A 17,519-nucleotide genomic window follows, 5' to 3' on the forward strand; every position below is an offset into this window, starting at 1 on the left:
ATGTCATCGATCCCAATTGCGTGGATCGATGCTCATGATGTCACTCACTGGATCGTCTGGTCCAGACTCGATTATTTACAGACCGCCGTCATATAGCTGGAATATTGCTGAGTGCGGCGTTAAACAACAAACTAACAGTGGCAGTTGACGAAAATAAACATCGCGGTTATAAATTGACAATGGACCCGAATCAGATGTAGGGCAAAATATTTATAAGCAAGCCAAGATTGAAAAATCAAAACAAGGTTGACTGAAATATTGAACGCAAAAATACCCCAAATGCTCGAGAGTATATTTATGCGGTAATAGCATGTGGTATCGATGAAGATACAGACACATGAATTACAGATACATCAGGAACACATGTATTGAACACACCATGGATAAAAAAAATCATTTCTACTTTGCAATAATTCATCAAACATCCATGACAATAAATGACATAATTGATGTAGATTAAAAACAGCAGCGTCTGGAACGATAGGCGATGATGGTGGCGTATATCTCGCAGTGCATGTAGGAAAAACTTTGGGTAATACTGGATACAGTTTTTAACACAAGCTTTAACACCCAATACATACTGTTAAGCACAGTGTATTAGTCACCACGACAGCCATTCATAAGAAAGCATTTTCTTCCTCTTTACAAATTCAAAGTTGTGTTTAAAGTCTACAGTGAATGAGTTTATTCCGTAAAGGGGCCACCGGCCCATTAAACAATGTACAGTGGTTTGATCAGTTCATCGTACATAGCGCTGACTATTAGTGAGTGAGTTGGGTTTAACGCCGCTTTTAACAGTATTCCAGTAATATCACGGCGAGTCAGCTTAATATGTGTGGAAAGCACGAAGTGATGCAGGTCTCAGACGTATACCACGAGCACGGGTATGGTACTGACAAACCTTTTAACATAATCGGGGCGAACTGGGATTCGAACCCACAATCATAGGCTTCTGGCGTGCCAAGGGACGCAACTCTGCACAGGGAATCGCAGCGCCTGAGGCGACTGGGCCACCCGTGCCCCTCCGCTGATTATTACATCAGGGGACCGATTAACAAAGGGGACCCGCAAGCCACGAACGTTCTTGAGTCTAGTTCGTGGTCAATACTCATCGGAGTGCTGAGAAGGATGCACAAACGGTTATTAAGACCCTAAGTGCAGCCTTTGGATGCACATAGGTATTTGGAGTATAAAGATTGCAGAGTGCAATTCCCGTGCTTACTTGTATGCTAGGATGACAATAGTTGTAGCAACGATGTCATTGTAATAGTGGACCAACATTTATCGTTGGCCTCTCGATGTATGTTGTACCCTGGAAAATGTTATCCACATGTATGTCACTTTTTTAATTCATAGACAACAGATACCCTGCAAGTCACAAAGTAGTATGCAATGTATTGCAAATATCATTCAACGTTTGTTGTGGGTACATGTTGCAAAGTTGATGAAGGTTAAAACAATCCATTCCCTTCATTATTGGTACGTATTGCAATCATTATTGCAGTGAATTCCTCTCAATATCAATTTGAATGAACAAATATGAAATCATGTGTTTGTGTAGAACACATATATGATGGTGTGTTAGTGTGATCAGATATATTACGTTGATATATATATTAACTGTTTAAAGTTTCCAATATACAGCTGAAATATTTGTAGGTAATACATGTTAATACAATCCGTCTAGTGTGTAGAATCTAAACTCTAGACATCGAAGGTTATAGGAGAAGGTTATGTCCACAGTATGTGTTTGTTTTTTGCAAATACCGGGCAAAAGAAAGTATACACTTGAAAATTGGATTTGACCACAAATTACAAACGTTGCCAAGCGTTACTAGGCTGACAACAGTCGCCGACCCTCGCAAACTTCAGGTCCAAAACTATGGACAATATAAGGTCTTTGAAAGGTGATTCCCGTAAGGAAGAGAATGTATGGATGTCAACTTCTTTATAATGAGGAACACAACGTTTCGGAGTATGTGCTTACTCCTTCATCAGGTGAAAGAGTAAGCATTCACCTGATGAAGGAGTAAGCATATACTCCGAAACGTTGTGTTCCTCGTAATAAAGAAGTTGACATCCATATATTCTCTTCCTTATGGACAATATATAAAATAACACGCAAGTAACTCGAAATAACGGATTATCTGTACATGACGCGGCTCTTTTAATATCAATTCACTCGGGCCAGATCATCCGTGATTTCTTGTAGCTCGTTGGTTGCATATGTAATAACATTTGTGTATGAATGACATAGTGTCTTGCTAACTACGTAGTGAGTAGGATATGCTCATCGAATCTTAAAGTGCCATTCATTGTGTACTAATAAACATTGAAAAACCATAAAGTGTAATACTATGTTAAATATACGTACATGATTGTATCGTCTTGCAAAGACATAACTACCCAAGCGTATATAGTTGTCTTACGTAATGCAGAACTTGAGATAATTACAATCAGGATGAGTTGTGGTTATATGAACAATCAAACAAGTGTCTACAGTCTGGTTACAGTCGACAGGGGTCTTTTAGCTTCAAATTCCCCGTTATATCCCAGATTGTGTGATGGGGCCGGCTCTGGTTGGAAGACTGGGTTGTCGTGTCCCCTTTTACTCAAGTTGACCTTTCTCTCATGGAGGTCATCGGCGATGTACGGTTGGTAGCCAGCGGGCACGTCTGATGGCAGTTTGGCTACCTCAACTGGCGTTGTCGCAGAAGTGGCCAGAATTGTCCTCGGCTTGTCTGAGAAACTGTTGAAGATGTCGTATTCAATCGGTATAAAACCATTCTTGAAGAGTACGTGGAACAGGTATGAACCTCCTATTACTGTCACAAGGCTGATCAGCATGGACAAAGCTCTAAAGGGAAAGCGTTGACCGGCATCCTCGTCGTACCACGGGTAGATAATTGTTGGTGGCAAGCCAAGCCCCGGTTCCCCACCCAGCAGTCGGAAGATCAGACCAATGAGGAAGCCGAGCAAGGACCCGTATGCGTTAGTGTCGCGAAGGTACACTGCGCATGTTAGTTGAGGGAAGAGGATGACGAACACGAGGTCTGAACACAGGTAGAAGAGATAGTAGATTGATTTTACTCTTATTGCCATGGCGCATGCGCAACATGCCATGGCAAACTGGGTAAATCGCATAACCCAAATTGTCATACGATCGGAAGTCTGAAAGATGAAAAAACGTTATGTAAATTATTAAGAATTGACTTTCACACATTGGAGTATGAACGTTCATAGAGTGAGGGCCAAACTGTACGAACGTCGCAGCTTGCAGGTTCATACTCCAATGAACTCATACAAATGAACTCAATGAACTCATACAAAGTGAAAGTTATTATGATAATCAATCACTATTGTTTACCTCGAAGGAGGTAGCGGTAGATCTATACACAGTTGTATTACAGTGGCGCGTGTGACTTCATGTTTACACTGACAGCCATAAAACAAACAGCTGTGTCGCGGAATAAAATAGTTCCACAAAAGAGTGGTGACATGAGCGTACATATGGTCCACGGGTTCGTTCCCCGCATGTGTACAATGTGTGAAACGCATTTCTGGTGTTCCCCGCCGTTATATTGCTGGAATAGTGCTGAAAGCGGCGTAAAAAAATATTCACTCCTCACAATCGAAATACCATATGACCTAAATCTAGCTAAACTGATAGATTTGAATTATTCACGAAGTTTATACAAGTTATGTCGAAATGAAACCATGATATATAGTACGAACTGATGGCAAGACATGATAACATAATTTAGCATCATGTTACTTCGATTACCCTGACTATACAAAGGTTAGGCTCAGGGTCATTAATTAGGGACACTCGGTAATAAAAAATATAAAACGGCTAAACATTAAGACTTAGTGTATGGCCACGAGCTAAATAATCTCCTATTACCGTACCTTCTTCTTGGTGCATCTGGCGTAGACAACGCCGAAGACGTTCCTGGCGAACATGGAGCTGGCGGAGAGGAGGGAAGAGTCAGTGGACGACATGACGGCGGCGGAGACAGCACCCAGGCCAATAAACGAAACTGCGTCAGGTGTCAGATAGCGAAGGACTAGGGGCAGCGTTAGTCCCAACTCATCCGACGGAATGGAACCATTTATTTGCTTGTCATAAGCAGTTTGATTCCAGTCTGAAAATATATCCAAAAAGGATCATATTTTTTTACGGAATAAATCATTTATAACATCAGGAACAATAGATAAGGCGAGATTATTTTTTATGACAGGGTAGAATATACATTTTAATTGTTTCTGATTTGAGTTGAGGCGTTCCGTCGCTCCACAGGTTCCTGTGTTGGGATAATTCCCGAAGTGGAATGAAACTAACTGACCAAAACTAAACAAAATTAAATTGCAATAGAGATACAATGAAAAAATGTAAGTGGCGAGTGATACCGGTAGAATAGGACACGTTTACCCTTTTCGGAAATACTTTGCGTCATCACTAATGTTCAGTAATCCATTCATAATAATTTCCATTACTACTTTGCCTTTTAGGCCCTATGGTGAGTGAGTGAGTGAGTATGGTTTTACGCCGTTTTTAACCACAGGAGTCCGTATCTAAAAATAGACGCCCTCGTGCATATTCATGACCATCTTCACACGCGAGCCCGAAGGGAGTCCGTATCTAAAAATAGACGCCCTCATGCATATTCATGACCATCTCCCACACGCGAGCCCGAATGAATATGCATGAGGGCGTCTATTTTTAGATACGGACTCCCCTTCGGGCTCGCGTGTGGAGATGGTCATGAATATGCACGAGGGCGTCTGTTTTTAGATACGGACATCTGTGGCTTAACACCTTGTACCCATGTCGGGATTCGAACCCGGGTCTTCGGCGTGACGAGCGAACGCCTTAACCACGAGGCTACCCGACCGCCCCTTAGGCCCTATGGAATTTGTATTGGCAAATATTCAAGGCTGGTCATTCTCTGGCGTTGACGTTTTGAAATAATAATAAGGCCACGGAATCTAACAAATTCATTGACATTCGGCCAAATTTGAGAATATTTTTTATATAACATTTTATATTACTTTATTGCTCTTGCACCTACCTGTGTTGGCTGCGATGGCTCCGATCAACACTGCTGGTACAGCCATAAACATGCATCCGAACCCTCCCACGAAGGACAGAATACGGGCCACCTTCACCGTTCTCGCGGACAGCACACGTTGGAAATATACCTGATATAAGACATATACATCAATAAATAAATTGCAAGTAATACCATGCCATTTGATTGGCTAACCAAGCTATTCTTTTTCCGAAAAAGAAACTAGGCCATCCCCACTAACGGGCTACTGTTTCTTGATTATAATATAACGTTCAATTGTTTATTTTGTAATTATTGACTTAAATATGTTTTTGCGTGTATGGAGTTATATATGTAAAAAAAACTTATGCGCACACTTTGCGTTACACAGTTCCCATCCAGGTTTTTACGTTTACCCTTCCATAAACGCAAAACAATATTGAAGTAATTTTTTTAAATGAACACAACCTTATCTCTCAAAGGTTTGTTTTAATATAACATTGTAAAAGAATTAAAATAAATACAAATTTAATAGAGAACAGCTGTTCGATTGAGCTGAGGTGAACTTGACTTCAATTGACCATGAAAAATCGTCCGTCGTTTTGCTTCGAAGCGGGGTATAAGAGATTTATTCTGCCTCTCAGAAATTCGCGTGAAGCTTGCCTTGTTCGTGGCGGGGTATAAGGGATTTATTTTGTCCCGCTGAGACATTAATTTCCCAACGTGGGATACATAGTATTTTCTCAAGATCACTGGGACTAATCTGATCATTCTGACATGGAGGTATGAGAACGGCGTTTTGTCCTATGCTTCTTGACTTGGAAAGGGTTTAGTTTTACGCAAAACGGTAAGACAACAGAGCAACTTCAAAACAAATTTCGGTATTGCAATATCGGCATTGCTGTATAAAAGAAGTTGCGCATGTTCTGGTACAACAGATCCACTGAGCTTATATATAATCTCACGGATCATGTGTGCAAACTCGAACTATTTATCAAAACATTTGTGAAAACACACTATTTACTTGGAGAAATGGTCTAATAAGTATATAAAATGGTATGATCGGAATGGTGAATCAGGTGAAATGGTGTTAAATGGATGTCAATGGAAATCAAGGTTTTTACCAATTTTATTTCATTTGTTTTGCTGCAGGTACATTACGTCGTCCTGTATAAGATCGAGTATGTGAGTTAGTGAATGGATGAATATTGGTGTTCGCCGCATTTAGTAATATTCAAGTAATATCACGGCCGGGGACACCAGCGAAAGGCTTCACACATTGTACCCATGTTGGGAACCGAGCCTGGGTTTTCGGCGTGAAAAGCAAACGGTTTAACCATTAGGCTACCTACCGCCCCATTATGGACCAGACGAACCAGTGACTGATATGAGCATAGTTAAACGCCGTCAGTGTACAATGACACGCAACAAATCAAGCCACAGCTCTTCACAACCTGATCCTTTCATTCACTTCTTACGACAGACATATGACGTATTGTAGACCAACCCTAGCCGGTCGGGTAGCTTAGTGGTTAAAGCGTTCGCTCGTCACGCCGAAGACCCGGGTTCGATTCCCGACATGAGTACAAAGTGTTAAGCCCATTTCTGGTGTCCCCCGCCGTGATATTGCTGGGATATTGCTAAAAACGGCGTAAAACCATACTCACTCACTCACTCACCCTCGAACCCTAGCCCGGAATCTCCACTGGATGTTTCTACATAGATTATCACAAGCACAGCAATGTTCTTTGTTGGAATGTCACGAGAAGCGTTAGTTCGGTGGTGGTCGTACCTACCTGCCAAGGAATACCCCCGAAAATGAGCAGTAAAAAGGTGTCCATGTAGATCCCTATATCAGTCGTAGCGACCTCTCCGATCCACGACGACGACGACGACGACGACGATGAAGACGACGAGGAGTCGACGATGATGGACCTTGAAGCCGGGTTGGTCATAGCAAAGGGTACGCTCACCCACTGGACCACAAAGCAAACGTATTTACAAGCAGACAAATTATACATAGATTATTTGCCGAGTGTGCTTCCCCTGGTAATACGATCGTAAATATCTACATGTTTATATGGAATGTGAGCCTATGGTGAAATGCAAAATACATACTTTTTATTCCTAATGTGGGATATTTACGTTATGGAAACAAACAAGGGTGATAGCCACTTTATCATTCAATGTCAATCTTAAAATCATAGATGGTTTAGATAAGGCTTGTTAATAAGCTGCTATCAACCTCCAGGCTAGTTTATCGTAATACAGTAAACTACGGTTATAACGAACTCAAAGGGACCACTAACTTTAGTTTGTTATGACCGTAGTTCGTTATAAGCATATATACAGTATAACAATAGCAAATAGTCGGGACAAAATAATCAGTTCGTTATATCCGTCAGTTCGTTATAAGCGTGTTCGTTACAAACGTACTTTACTGTAGTTAATTGCGTATCCACTTATTATAATAAACGTATCAACGTCTTGGTAAATGTGAATATATTCGACATGTGCCTCACCAAATTACAATCTTAAGCGTTCATTCCATGTATCAGCTAGAGAATATATTTTCTGTCATTTTCATGATAAGGAAATATTATGACTGTAATATGTTTTTCTAATCTTTCATTCCGAATATGCTCAGAATGGCCGCTTGTGAAAATCGGTGTACTGTCATTTCGCACAATTGCATCGCATTTTACTTCTTTTACTTACAAGCCCCACAAAAATGCAGATGAGTTGAACTACATCGGTGTAAGCCACGGAATACAGTCCCCCGACCAGCGTGTACATCAGGGATATGCCAGCCGAGATGATGATGGAGATGGTCGTGTCAATGTCAAGGATAACGGCAAGTGTTGCCCCTTAAAAGGCAAGGTCGCATCGGCTAGAAAGGACATTCTTAAGTGACACGAATACAAATATATGCTGACTGAGATTGTATTGTATTTGTTTCCAAGGCGCGGTGGACGGTAACTACCAGACTCACATCTAGGCTCTGAAATGACCATATCTTACGGAAAAAAACCAGTTGTGAAATTATCTTAATAAAAATATAATACAAAGGGGCACAGAGACTCTCTTCATTTTCGGATACTGCAGTAATCTATACTTGCCAATATTCCAGCAATATAAAAAAAAGTCGTGTCCATAGGAATATTGGATGTAACATATGTTTATCAGTGTCGTGTCATTGTCCGGATAACGTGGAAGTAAAGATTATCAAAAGCTTAAGCAATGAACAGGAAAAATTCGGAATTCACTTGGTAAGAGGTGAGTTGAAATGGGGTTGAACGCCGCGTTCAAGATTATTGCACTTTTAAAGCGACTTGCGTGCGTATGGCTGCTTGTATTTGTCCGGGCGAATGATACCATGCCGCAGATCGAACCCCCGACCTTCCAATCTTGCGGCAGACGCTCTACCACTATCACGGAGTCCGTCTCATTTGGTAAGATAGCGAATATTATTTAGTTGGAGTTGATCGATGCTAAAGTACGTCATGTTACGAACCTAAGGCAGACAATATAGCAGCTGACCAGAACATCTCTCCCAACAAGGCGGGAATGTACAACAGCGCCCCCATCAAGTCGCCGTACTTCCGGTTGAAGGGATCCAACATGGTGTTGTACCTGCTTCGTCTCATTTTGTCGGCAAAGAAAATCCCTCCTGTCAGATAAACAAGTGCGTGAGTGTGTTCAACAGCATTTCGCATATTTCACGGTGAGTCAGCTAGCTTAATGTGGGCGAAGATCGTTAATATGTACCACTTTGAAGAAAGCCATGAATATGGATATGAAGCTGACAAACAAAGGATCATTATGATGTCAAATCAGTAGAACCCACCACGATCGGATCCTAACATAGCGACGGGGTGGAACTCTAGACAGCCAATAGAGCCCCCTTAGTTTGAATCCATGAAATTAGAATAATTTTATTCTTTTTTTCAAAATGATATATTTCTTTGCTTTGCAGTCTCATATTAACATCAACGGACATGCACAAGTACGTGGATTTTGATATCTGTATAGATGCATGACCAGACTTACCAAATACCAGGGAGAGCCCATACCCCATCGGTGCCTGGCACCACACGAGGCCGCTCAGGACGATGATCTCCGAGGAGCCGTTGATGAATCCTCCCCCGACCCAAGTAGCTGGAGCCAGATTGATTGCAATGCAGATATGATATACATCACGAACAACACAAACATATAAAATCTTGTATAATCACATTACCTTGTACCCTCCATGTATTCTTCAATAAAAAAGGTCACGTCACTTGCCTGATAACGGTGTAAGTACCGACACCGAAACGTCGCTCCTAATTGTAAAGAAGTTGTTCATCCATCTTATCCTTACTCAGTACTCCAACTTCTAAATGCCTCTCAAAGACGTTAATGGTCATATCCATCAATACCGTCTTAATTGTATGACGACAGTCATGTCACAACAGATTTCTAAATATGATAATTTGTATCAAACACTGGCTTCATTTGTCAAGGTAGACATCTTGTCATCCGTCAACTTCTAAGTAATGCCTATCAAACAATTGGCGTCATTTGTGTCTATATACATATGTGTGTCATGTTCTCCCATCCAATCATTCACCATGTTTCTAGGTTTGTCAGCACCATACCCGTGCTCGTGGGTTTCACCGAAGTGGTAAACGTCTGAGACCTGCATCACTTCGGGCTTTCCACCCACATTAAGCTGACACGCCGTGATATAACTGGAATAATGTTAAAAGCGGCGTTAAACCCAACTCACACACACACACAATCATTCACCTGAAGAAAGGGCAAGAAGTAACCCTGAGAAGTTGTTTTCCCTAATGATATTCCTTGTCATGAACATAAAGGTTATTGGTAAGACACAGACAACACATACATGACAAGCATCACAAACGTCACTCACATAGCAAAATACGTAATAGACACAGAGACACCACACTGGTCAATGATCACATATGTACAAAGAGAATAATGACATAAGTATGGAATACTGTTAGGGACATTCTCGCGATCTCGCATTCTCGCGATCTCGACCTTGGGAAACGAGCTAAATATGCCAAAAACACCAGAATGCGAGATCGCGAGAACGCGAGATTTGGCTAACATCCCGCGTTCTCGCATTCTAGTGTTTTTGGCATATTTAGCTCGTTTAGGTCGAGATCGCGAGAATGTCCCTGACAGTATTCCATACATAAGGCAGTTCACCAGCATTTGTGTCAACACACATTCCGACATTATGTGTCTGTGATGGAAGACAAAATCCTCCCCATCACCAAGTCTGAATTTCTTTTGAACATATGCTACCCATAACAGTTATTAATTATTTTCCAGAATAGTAGATTCTGATGGTGCAGTTACTAGGGCTTGGAGGGCGCCCTTGTCCCAACAGTTTGTATGATCCGTCCTTAAGCTGTCACTGACCTGTGATGGTGAAGCTGCCAACAAGTAGCCCGATGTCCCTCCCGGCCAGCATGACCTCTTCAGAGTTGGACTGACCCTTCTTCAGGCCAGTCTTGCGGGCTGCCCACAAACCCACACCCAGAATGAGAAGGTAGAAGACAATGATAGCAATCAGCCCGGGAATGTGGATCGCCATGTTGAATGTGCATGAAACCTGTAACACACACGTATGACGGATACAATTGAAACAAGCACAGCATTCAACATTGAAGGTGGATGACTCATTTGAAGCATTTGTTTTGTCACGATCCTCACGTGATACCCCAAGGCTTATCAGGTCGACTGGTCAGTGAAACATATTGTCCAGTTGTCCACCGTTATGTAGGTCGTGTCCTCAAATGTGATTTGTCATTTGAGACCCAGCATCCAGTGACCTTGAACAGCAGGCAGGTGAGATTGGCGTATCATGTTTTTGATTTGGCCAAGAAGTTCAACTTAACTTTCAGTATATCGATGACTTGATATCGTTCAATAAACATAAAATAAATAGCCAATTCCCTTCACTGATTTACTCACTTGGACAAGAAATAAAGGAGACCAAACCATCTGTTTTATATTTACATCTGTGAAACACTCTCAACAAGAATGTTTGCCAAGAGGGATGACTTCAACTTTTCAATTGTGTACGTTCCCTTTATGTGAGCAATACTCCAGCTGTCTTTGCTGTTAATTTTTCACAGTTTTTAATGACTTTTTTGTACAATCGAGCATGCTCTTTCTTTGAAGATTTCAAAGAGCGTCATACGACTCTTGCTGAGAAGGTATTTGATCAAGGTTACAACATTTAAGGTTTTATGGTAGACGATGATGTCCGATGCAATTGTCTATTTTGACTTGTACCACATGTTCTCGTGATTTAAGTGAATGATTGGCTTGCCTTCGCATGTGTTTGTGACGGGTGACAATATTTGATAGTGATTCATAAACACATTCCCATGATATATACTCTTACATTGGGAGATGGAATATTAATGTTAATACAAAATTTTAGAACAAAGATAAGTGTTGACGACCAACATCCTTTGAACGAAATGAAAATCTGTAAAACTTAACAACAAAACACATCCTATAGTTAGCCTCATGTGGTATGTAGGGTATCTCTCCTGATTTTGATACTTTCAAGGAAAGTAGACTAATCTCTGTGGATAATTATTTCTGTCAATATTATTGATCCTGTTCATCATATAGTCGTGATTTACTTGATTTCATTGATTGTGTTTGTGTGAACTAACAATGCAATGCGGTCTAAAATCGTCTAAAGTCAGCTCATCTCTATACCATGTGTTGTGCCGCCCCATACAAATCGGACCCGTTAAGATCCGGGGTCGAATAGGTTTTCGGCAACCCATGCTTGCCATAAAAATGCATGTCGTACGAGGCGATTAACGTGATCGGGTGGTCAGACTCGCTGACATGGTTGATGCATGTCCTAGTATCCCAATTCCGAAACGTGAACTATGGCGAAAGGTCAGAACTCGCGGCTGGTGAACATTCATGGGATGTTTTGCTGCTGGGGGTAGTGAGTGGTGATACGGGCATGGTGGGCACGAGCTAGACTTGCACAAGACTCTAAGCCAATAATTATAAGTTTAAATAATAATTTATAGATCATGTAAATAGTATTAATAAGAACCAGTTGTCCCTACAAGAGACTGGAGTCCTTACTGTCCACATATCTAGACTTACCTGGTAGGAGGATATAATTACTACACATCCATGGACTTATCTTTCAGTACAGCCTTGGAGCAAGGCTAGGCACGAACGTCATCCTCTTAAAAGACAAAAGGTAGACCAGCATTGTGCGCAGACTGCACATCTATTGCCGCCAGTATTTTGTCTCGGTAGTTCTGTCAAGTTACCCTTCCATGGACAATATGTGTATTTGCAGTAAAAGTAACACGTTCAAAATATGTAATGTTGACGTTCGAAAGACGTTTGTTTGGACGCATCCAAACACATCCGTGAGTATCCAGAAACTCTAGAGCGAACCTGGACTGAAATTTGGAATCTGAAAATATTACACGCGGCCATAGGCGATTCCACCAGTTTCTACGCTGTAAACGCCATTGGAGTCTGGCTAAAAAGTGTCGATTTAACGGTGGTTCAACACGTGGTCGCCGAGTATGCAGATTATCTTCATGCAACCCCATTTCATGAACTAGGTTGGCCTGACGAAAGTGAACAGCGATTTTATTGGCCGGCTTCTGATTAATCGATCCGAGACTTTGTGTTTTGCGAATGCAGAAACCTGTTCAAAAGTCTGCAAATCACAGACCGACACACGTTATAGATGCCCCATTCCCAACCTGATGACAAATACTGCATAAAAGCAAGTGAGTGAGTTGGGTTTGACGTCGCTTTTAACAGTATTCCAGTTATATCGCGGCCTGTCATCTTAATGTGGGACGAAAGCACGAAGTGATGCAGGTCTCTGACGTTTACCACTTTGGTGAAACCCACGAGCACGGGTATGGTGCTGACAAACCTAGAAACATAATCAGGGCGAACCGTGATTCGAACCCACAATCATAGGTTTCTGGCGTGCCTAAGGGACGCAACCCTGCACAGCGAATCGCGGCGCCTTAGACGACTGGGCCACCCGTGCCCCCCATAAAAGCAAGAGTAAGATCAAGTACGTGTTAGTGTAGATACTGAATTACTGTAGTAGGCTAGCACTATCAAATCGGCATTATTCCGGACAAGTACAAGTAGCCACACACACGTACGTGCATGCACGTCGCTATATGAGTGCAATAATGTTGAACGCGACGTTAAACCCCATTACACCTCACCTCACCTGTACCGAACACTATAAATAGTCACTTTAGCCTCATGATGCACAACACATTGATGTCCTGTGTAAAGAAATAGGATAAATGACACGTATATAACCGACTGTCCCTGTGGAAAGAACCTGAAAACTATATGCTTTATACAAGACGGACTGGGCCTGTAAATAGGTGAACGTTAATGCTCCTCATAAGGGATGAAACGTTTAATATTGACTGTATGCAGTGTGTGTGGTGTGTGGATGCGTATGGGTTAAGGTGAGGTGAGGTCAAATTGGGTTTAACGTCGCGTCCAAGATTATTGCACTTATATAGCGACGTGCATGCACGTGTATGTGTGTGTGTGGCTGCTTGTACTAGTCCGGACTGATGCCGATTTATAGTGCTAGCTCACTGAGATACCATGCCGCAGTTTAACATGAATACCCCACTCAGACACAGTATACTGGGGGGGGGGGGGGGGGGGGGGGTGGTGGTTACCGGACACTTCTCAATCGTTCAGGTATCTCCTGTACTGCCCTCAACCCCATCCCTATAGCCAGACTATTACCGCATTCATACAAGGGTTTGTACATATTAACCTGCACGTCTCGATGCTTTTATGGGGAGGCAATACACCATATGCATACGTGTGAATGTTAGACATGTTTAATTCAAAACAGTTTTAGGATAGTGTTTAAGTCCTCAGCGCAACATTTAAAAGTGTTTTATACGCCGCTTTGAGCAGTATCTAGTTACACCACAGCGTATCAACGTGATGCAGGAGGAGTGAGCGAGTAAGTGAGTATGGTTTTACGCCGCTTTTAGCCATATTTCAGCAATATCACGGCGGGGTGACACCAGAAATGAGCTTCACACATTGTACCCATGTCGGGAATCGAACCCGGGTTTTCGGCGTGACGAGCAAACGTTTTAACCACTAGGTTACCCGACTGCCCTGATGTTGGTGGATAGATCGAAATGATGCAGGTCTCAGACGTTTACCACTTTGATGTAAACAATATAAGTAGAACAATGGATACATGTATTCTGTACAAAGTAAATTTGGGTATATTAAAAACCATATGTTTTATATTTATAATGTAGTACATGTCATACTTATACACTGACACATACCTCAGATATGTTATTTAGTCATCCTCCATTTGAAAAATGTCTGTATTTGAAAATATGAAAAGTAATATTATATGAAAAGTATATATATGACTCAAGATGTTCAGAGCTTATAACATACATTGTACTTGTTTATTTACATAATGTACTTAGTCTATTTCGTGCACCACACCGGGGTTCCCACTCGTTTGGTCGTTGCTCATATTGTCCTGGCCAGACTAGTTTATTTATTTACATGATGATGTGATACAGCTGGAAGGTATTGTTAACTGCGGCAAACAACGCACAACACAAAACAAACGTGATCTAACAGAAATAAAGTTTAACATCACACTCATAAATTGACTGAACGCATGATCGGATTTCTAAACCTTTAATGCATTGTTTGGTTTTGTGGGAAATATGAGAAGAAATAACTTATATAAGCATGAATTGTTTCAGTGACGAGCATCAGTTAGTGTCTGTGATATCTTATCCCCGTTGTAACCTCAATGATTAATGTCGATGAAAAATGTCTAAATGTCTTAATCAGCTCCTCTAAATAGGGCGGTCGGGTAGCCTAGTGGTTAAAGCGTTGGCTCGTCACGCCGAAGACCCGGGTTCGATTCCCGACATGGGTACAATGTGTGAAGCCCATTTCTGGTGTCCCCCGCCGCTTAATATTGCTGGAATATTGCTAAAAGCGGCGTAAAACCATACTCACTCACTCTTCTAAATATAACATATCTGGCCAGCATGTGTAAAACAAATATATGAACTGTCCTTGAAAGACTGAATTTGGACTAAATCTGTTTCTATTTTATAAAATAATTATATTTCTAAAGAACCGACCTTTGGATATAATCCATACAGGTCATGACGCACGCGTTTTCGTAACTAGTGGCGGCTGAACCAAATGAATATGAGTTATTGTAGACATTTTATAATAGTCCATTGACAAGGGTGTAGCTTTCCAGGAATCTGGCAAATAAAACGCGGAGAAAGGAGGACATCTACTCAATTTCGTTACCGAACTCAGCGTGAAGTATATCTGCGTAAACAGACGCGGAGCAGTGCAAAACGTACCATCGCCGTAGGCAATATCGACCGCTTATAGGTGTTGAATGTTGAATGTCCGATGTACTTGTACGGGTAAAAACATGGAAACGACTTAAATACATTCTCATGGCGCAAAACACTAGAAAGTAAGTACACATGGTATATCTTTGCAAGAGCGTAGATGCATTTTCGGATTATTGACACAAATGTCAACTAAGCAAAACTAAATTGGACTGTGATGGCCAGACGTGAGTAAAACTGGACACAGCCAGATGCAGCTCTTGCCTGGACCCTCTCACAGGATCAACTAGACTAAAAATCTAGTCTCTGAAATGAACATATCGTACATAAAAAACCCAGTTGTTCAGTTATCTTAATAAAAATATAATAAAAAGGAGCCCAGTGACTCTCTTCATTTTCAGCCTGATACTGCAGTGATCTAGACTTGCCAAACATTATAGACTTGCATGGGCTGTATTTGATATATATTTGTATCAGGGTCTGTAAGACAGACTAAGGATCAACTGAAATACCAACTAAAGTTAACGTGTTCTTTCTAACTACACCGTGATTGTTATTCGTCCACTCTGTGACCGAATCTGGCTCAATGTACCTACCTCTCTATATAGGGGTTATCACGCAAGTGTGTTGGGATAATATATATCCTGTATTATGAATAAACACTATGTCAACACGCCAAGGATCGTTATATGCAATGCTTATTCCCCAAACAGGATATGTACCATCCCAAAACACACAGTAGAAACAAACATTGTATCAGCCGTGCGAGCTAAATACATAGACTATGGGCTAAGTGTGTATTCCTAATACAGGATACTTACATCCACAAACACACAAGCGTAATGATCTCGTTATCATATGATGTCATTCTTAAATTCAATAATTGCATTCAAATGATGAATTGGCAAGGTGTGACATCGAAACGTTGTGCATGTACAAAGAATATACAAGTTGAAAGCCATGTTGAAATCACATATATATATAGACCTGTGGGCCATCAACACGTACATGCCGACCTGGGGCCTATTGATACAGGTCATATACACATACAACGCATATAACATACATTTACACGGAGGAGTCTCCATAAGGTGGCCCGGTGGACATTAGTGTAAGACATGCCGCTCCAAAGTGTAAAAGACACAAAACGAAACATCGTATACATAAAACATATAGTGTTAGTAGGTATGTAAGAAATAGTGAAGAAGATTACTGCTTAGTTTTCGGAGTTACAAGACAACTTACCTGTTTCCGTGAATTGTGTTCAAAGGAGCGTCTAAAGCTTCAATGTGCAGTGTTGTTTTCTCTCGAAAGACTGGTCCCAGGTAAGAGGTGCTCAAGGAGTGGGTGTGCCGTACGGCTGTTGTATTTTGGCGTAGACATGTTTGTCGCCATGACATACAAAGACAGGCTCACGGCTTCAATGTTTTGCTGCATGTGTAGGCCCTTACAACGTGAATTGACAGGGTGTGAGCTGGTCTGGTATTGAGGTCACTTTGTGTTTTGAAAGCAGCATCCGCATGTGCAGTGAACCGTTTCGAGACTTCACAAGTAACCCAGTGGTGACAACGGATGACTGGGCGAGATGACGACTTAGTGTGAAGGTGGTCATTGAAATGATTGCGCAGAAATATATAATGACAATTGCAAAGATTCTAAAGACGTATATCACTCCCTGTCGCTCCGTTCGCTGTACCCCTTGTTTACAATATCTTAATAAGGGGGTCGTTAGTCAGTAAGGTTGTGGGTTTCAATGGGTGGGCAGTGAAACATATTGCAGGGATGCAGCACAACTGGCACACAGGCAGGCAGGCACGCACGCACGCACGCACGCACGCACGCACGCAACTTGTATGCAGGGATGCATTCTCAGCTCGTACCATACTCTCCTACTGGTTGATGTTGAGGTACGACAGTTGTAGTATTATAAACTCCCTCTATGTACGTCGGGGATGCATCACCAGCTGGTACACTGGTGTACAATACCATCCTACCGGTTGTAACTGAGGTACGACAGTGTTTAATCGTACGA

General features: G+C 41.6%; 1 protein-coding gene across 1 annotated transcript; it reads right to left on the reverse strand.

Moving 5' to 3' along the window:
• Positions 1 to 1,375: 1,375 nt before the first annotated feature.
• Positions 1,376 to 17,064, reverse strand: LOC124132600 (high affinity choline transporter 1-like). The gene is made up of 9 exons (XM_046496586.2): positions 16,733 to 17,064; positions 10,488 to 10,680; positions 9,102 to 9,209; positions 8,566 to 8,721; positions 7,770 to 7,918; positions 6,848 to 7,027; positions 5,073 to 5,202; positions 3,910 to 4,145; positions 1,376 to 3,171 (listed from the first exon to the last, which is right to left on the reverse strand). Exons 2-9 carry the CDS (start codon positions 10,660 to 10,662, stop codon positions 2,497 to 2,499), a joined length of 1,809 nt encoding a protein of 602 aa, XP_046352542.2. The 5' UTR covers positions 10,663 to 10,680; positions 16,733 to 17,064; the 3' UTR covers positions 1,376 to 2,496.
• Positions 17,065 to 17,519: the final 455 nt, after the last annotated feature.

The sequence above is a fragment of the Haliotis rufescens genome, unplaced genomic scaffold (genome assembly GCF_023055435.1).
Source record: "Haliotis rufescens isolate VD_foot unplaced genomic scaffold, xgHalRufe1.0.p SCAF_11, whole genome shotgun sequence".
NCBI classification, from domain to species: Eukaryota; Metazoa; Mollusca; class Gastropoda; order Lepetellida; family Haliotidae; genus Haliotis; species Haliotis rufescens.

Excerpts from the sequence above, each read along its gene's own strand:
- LOC124132600 (XM_046496586.2), bottom strand. The coding sequence starts at position 10,662 with ATGGCGATCCACATTCCCGGGCTGATTGCTATCATTGTCTTCTACCTT. Across the intron at positions 9,210-10,487 it reads TGGCAGCTTCACCATCACAG|CTACTTGGGTCGGGGGAGGA; the intron begins GTCAGTGACAGC and ends ATCTGGCTCCAG. Across the intron at positions 3,172-3,909 it reads CCAGATGCACCAAGAAGAAG|ACTTCCGATCGTATGACAAT; the intron begins GTACGGTAATAG and ends TTCATCTTTCAG.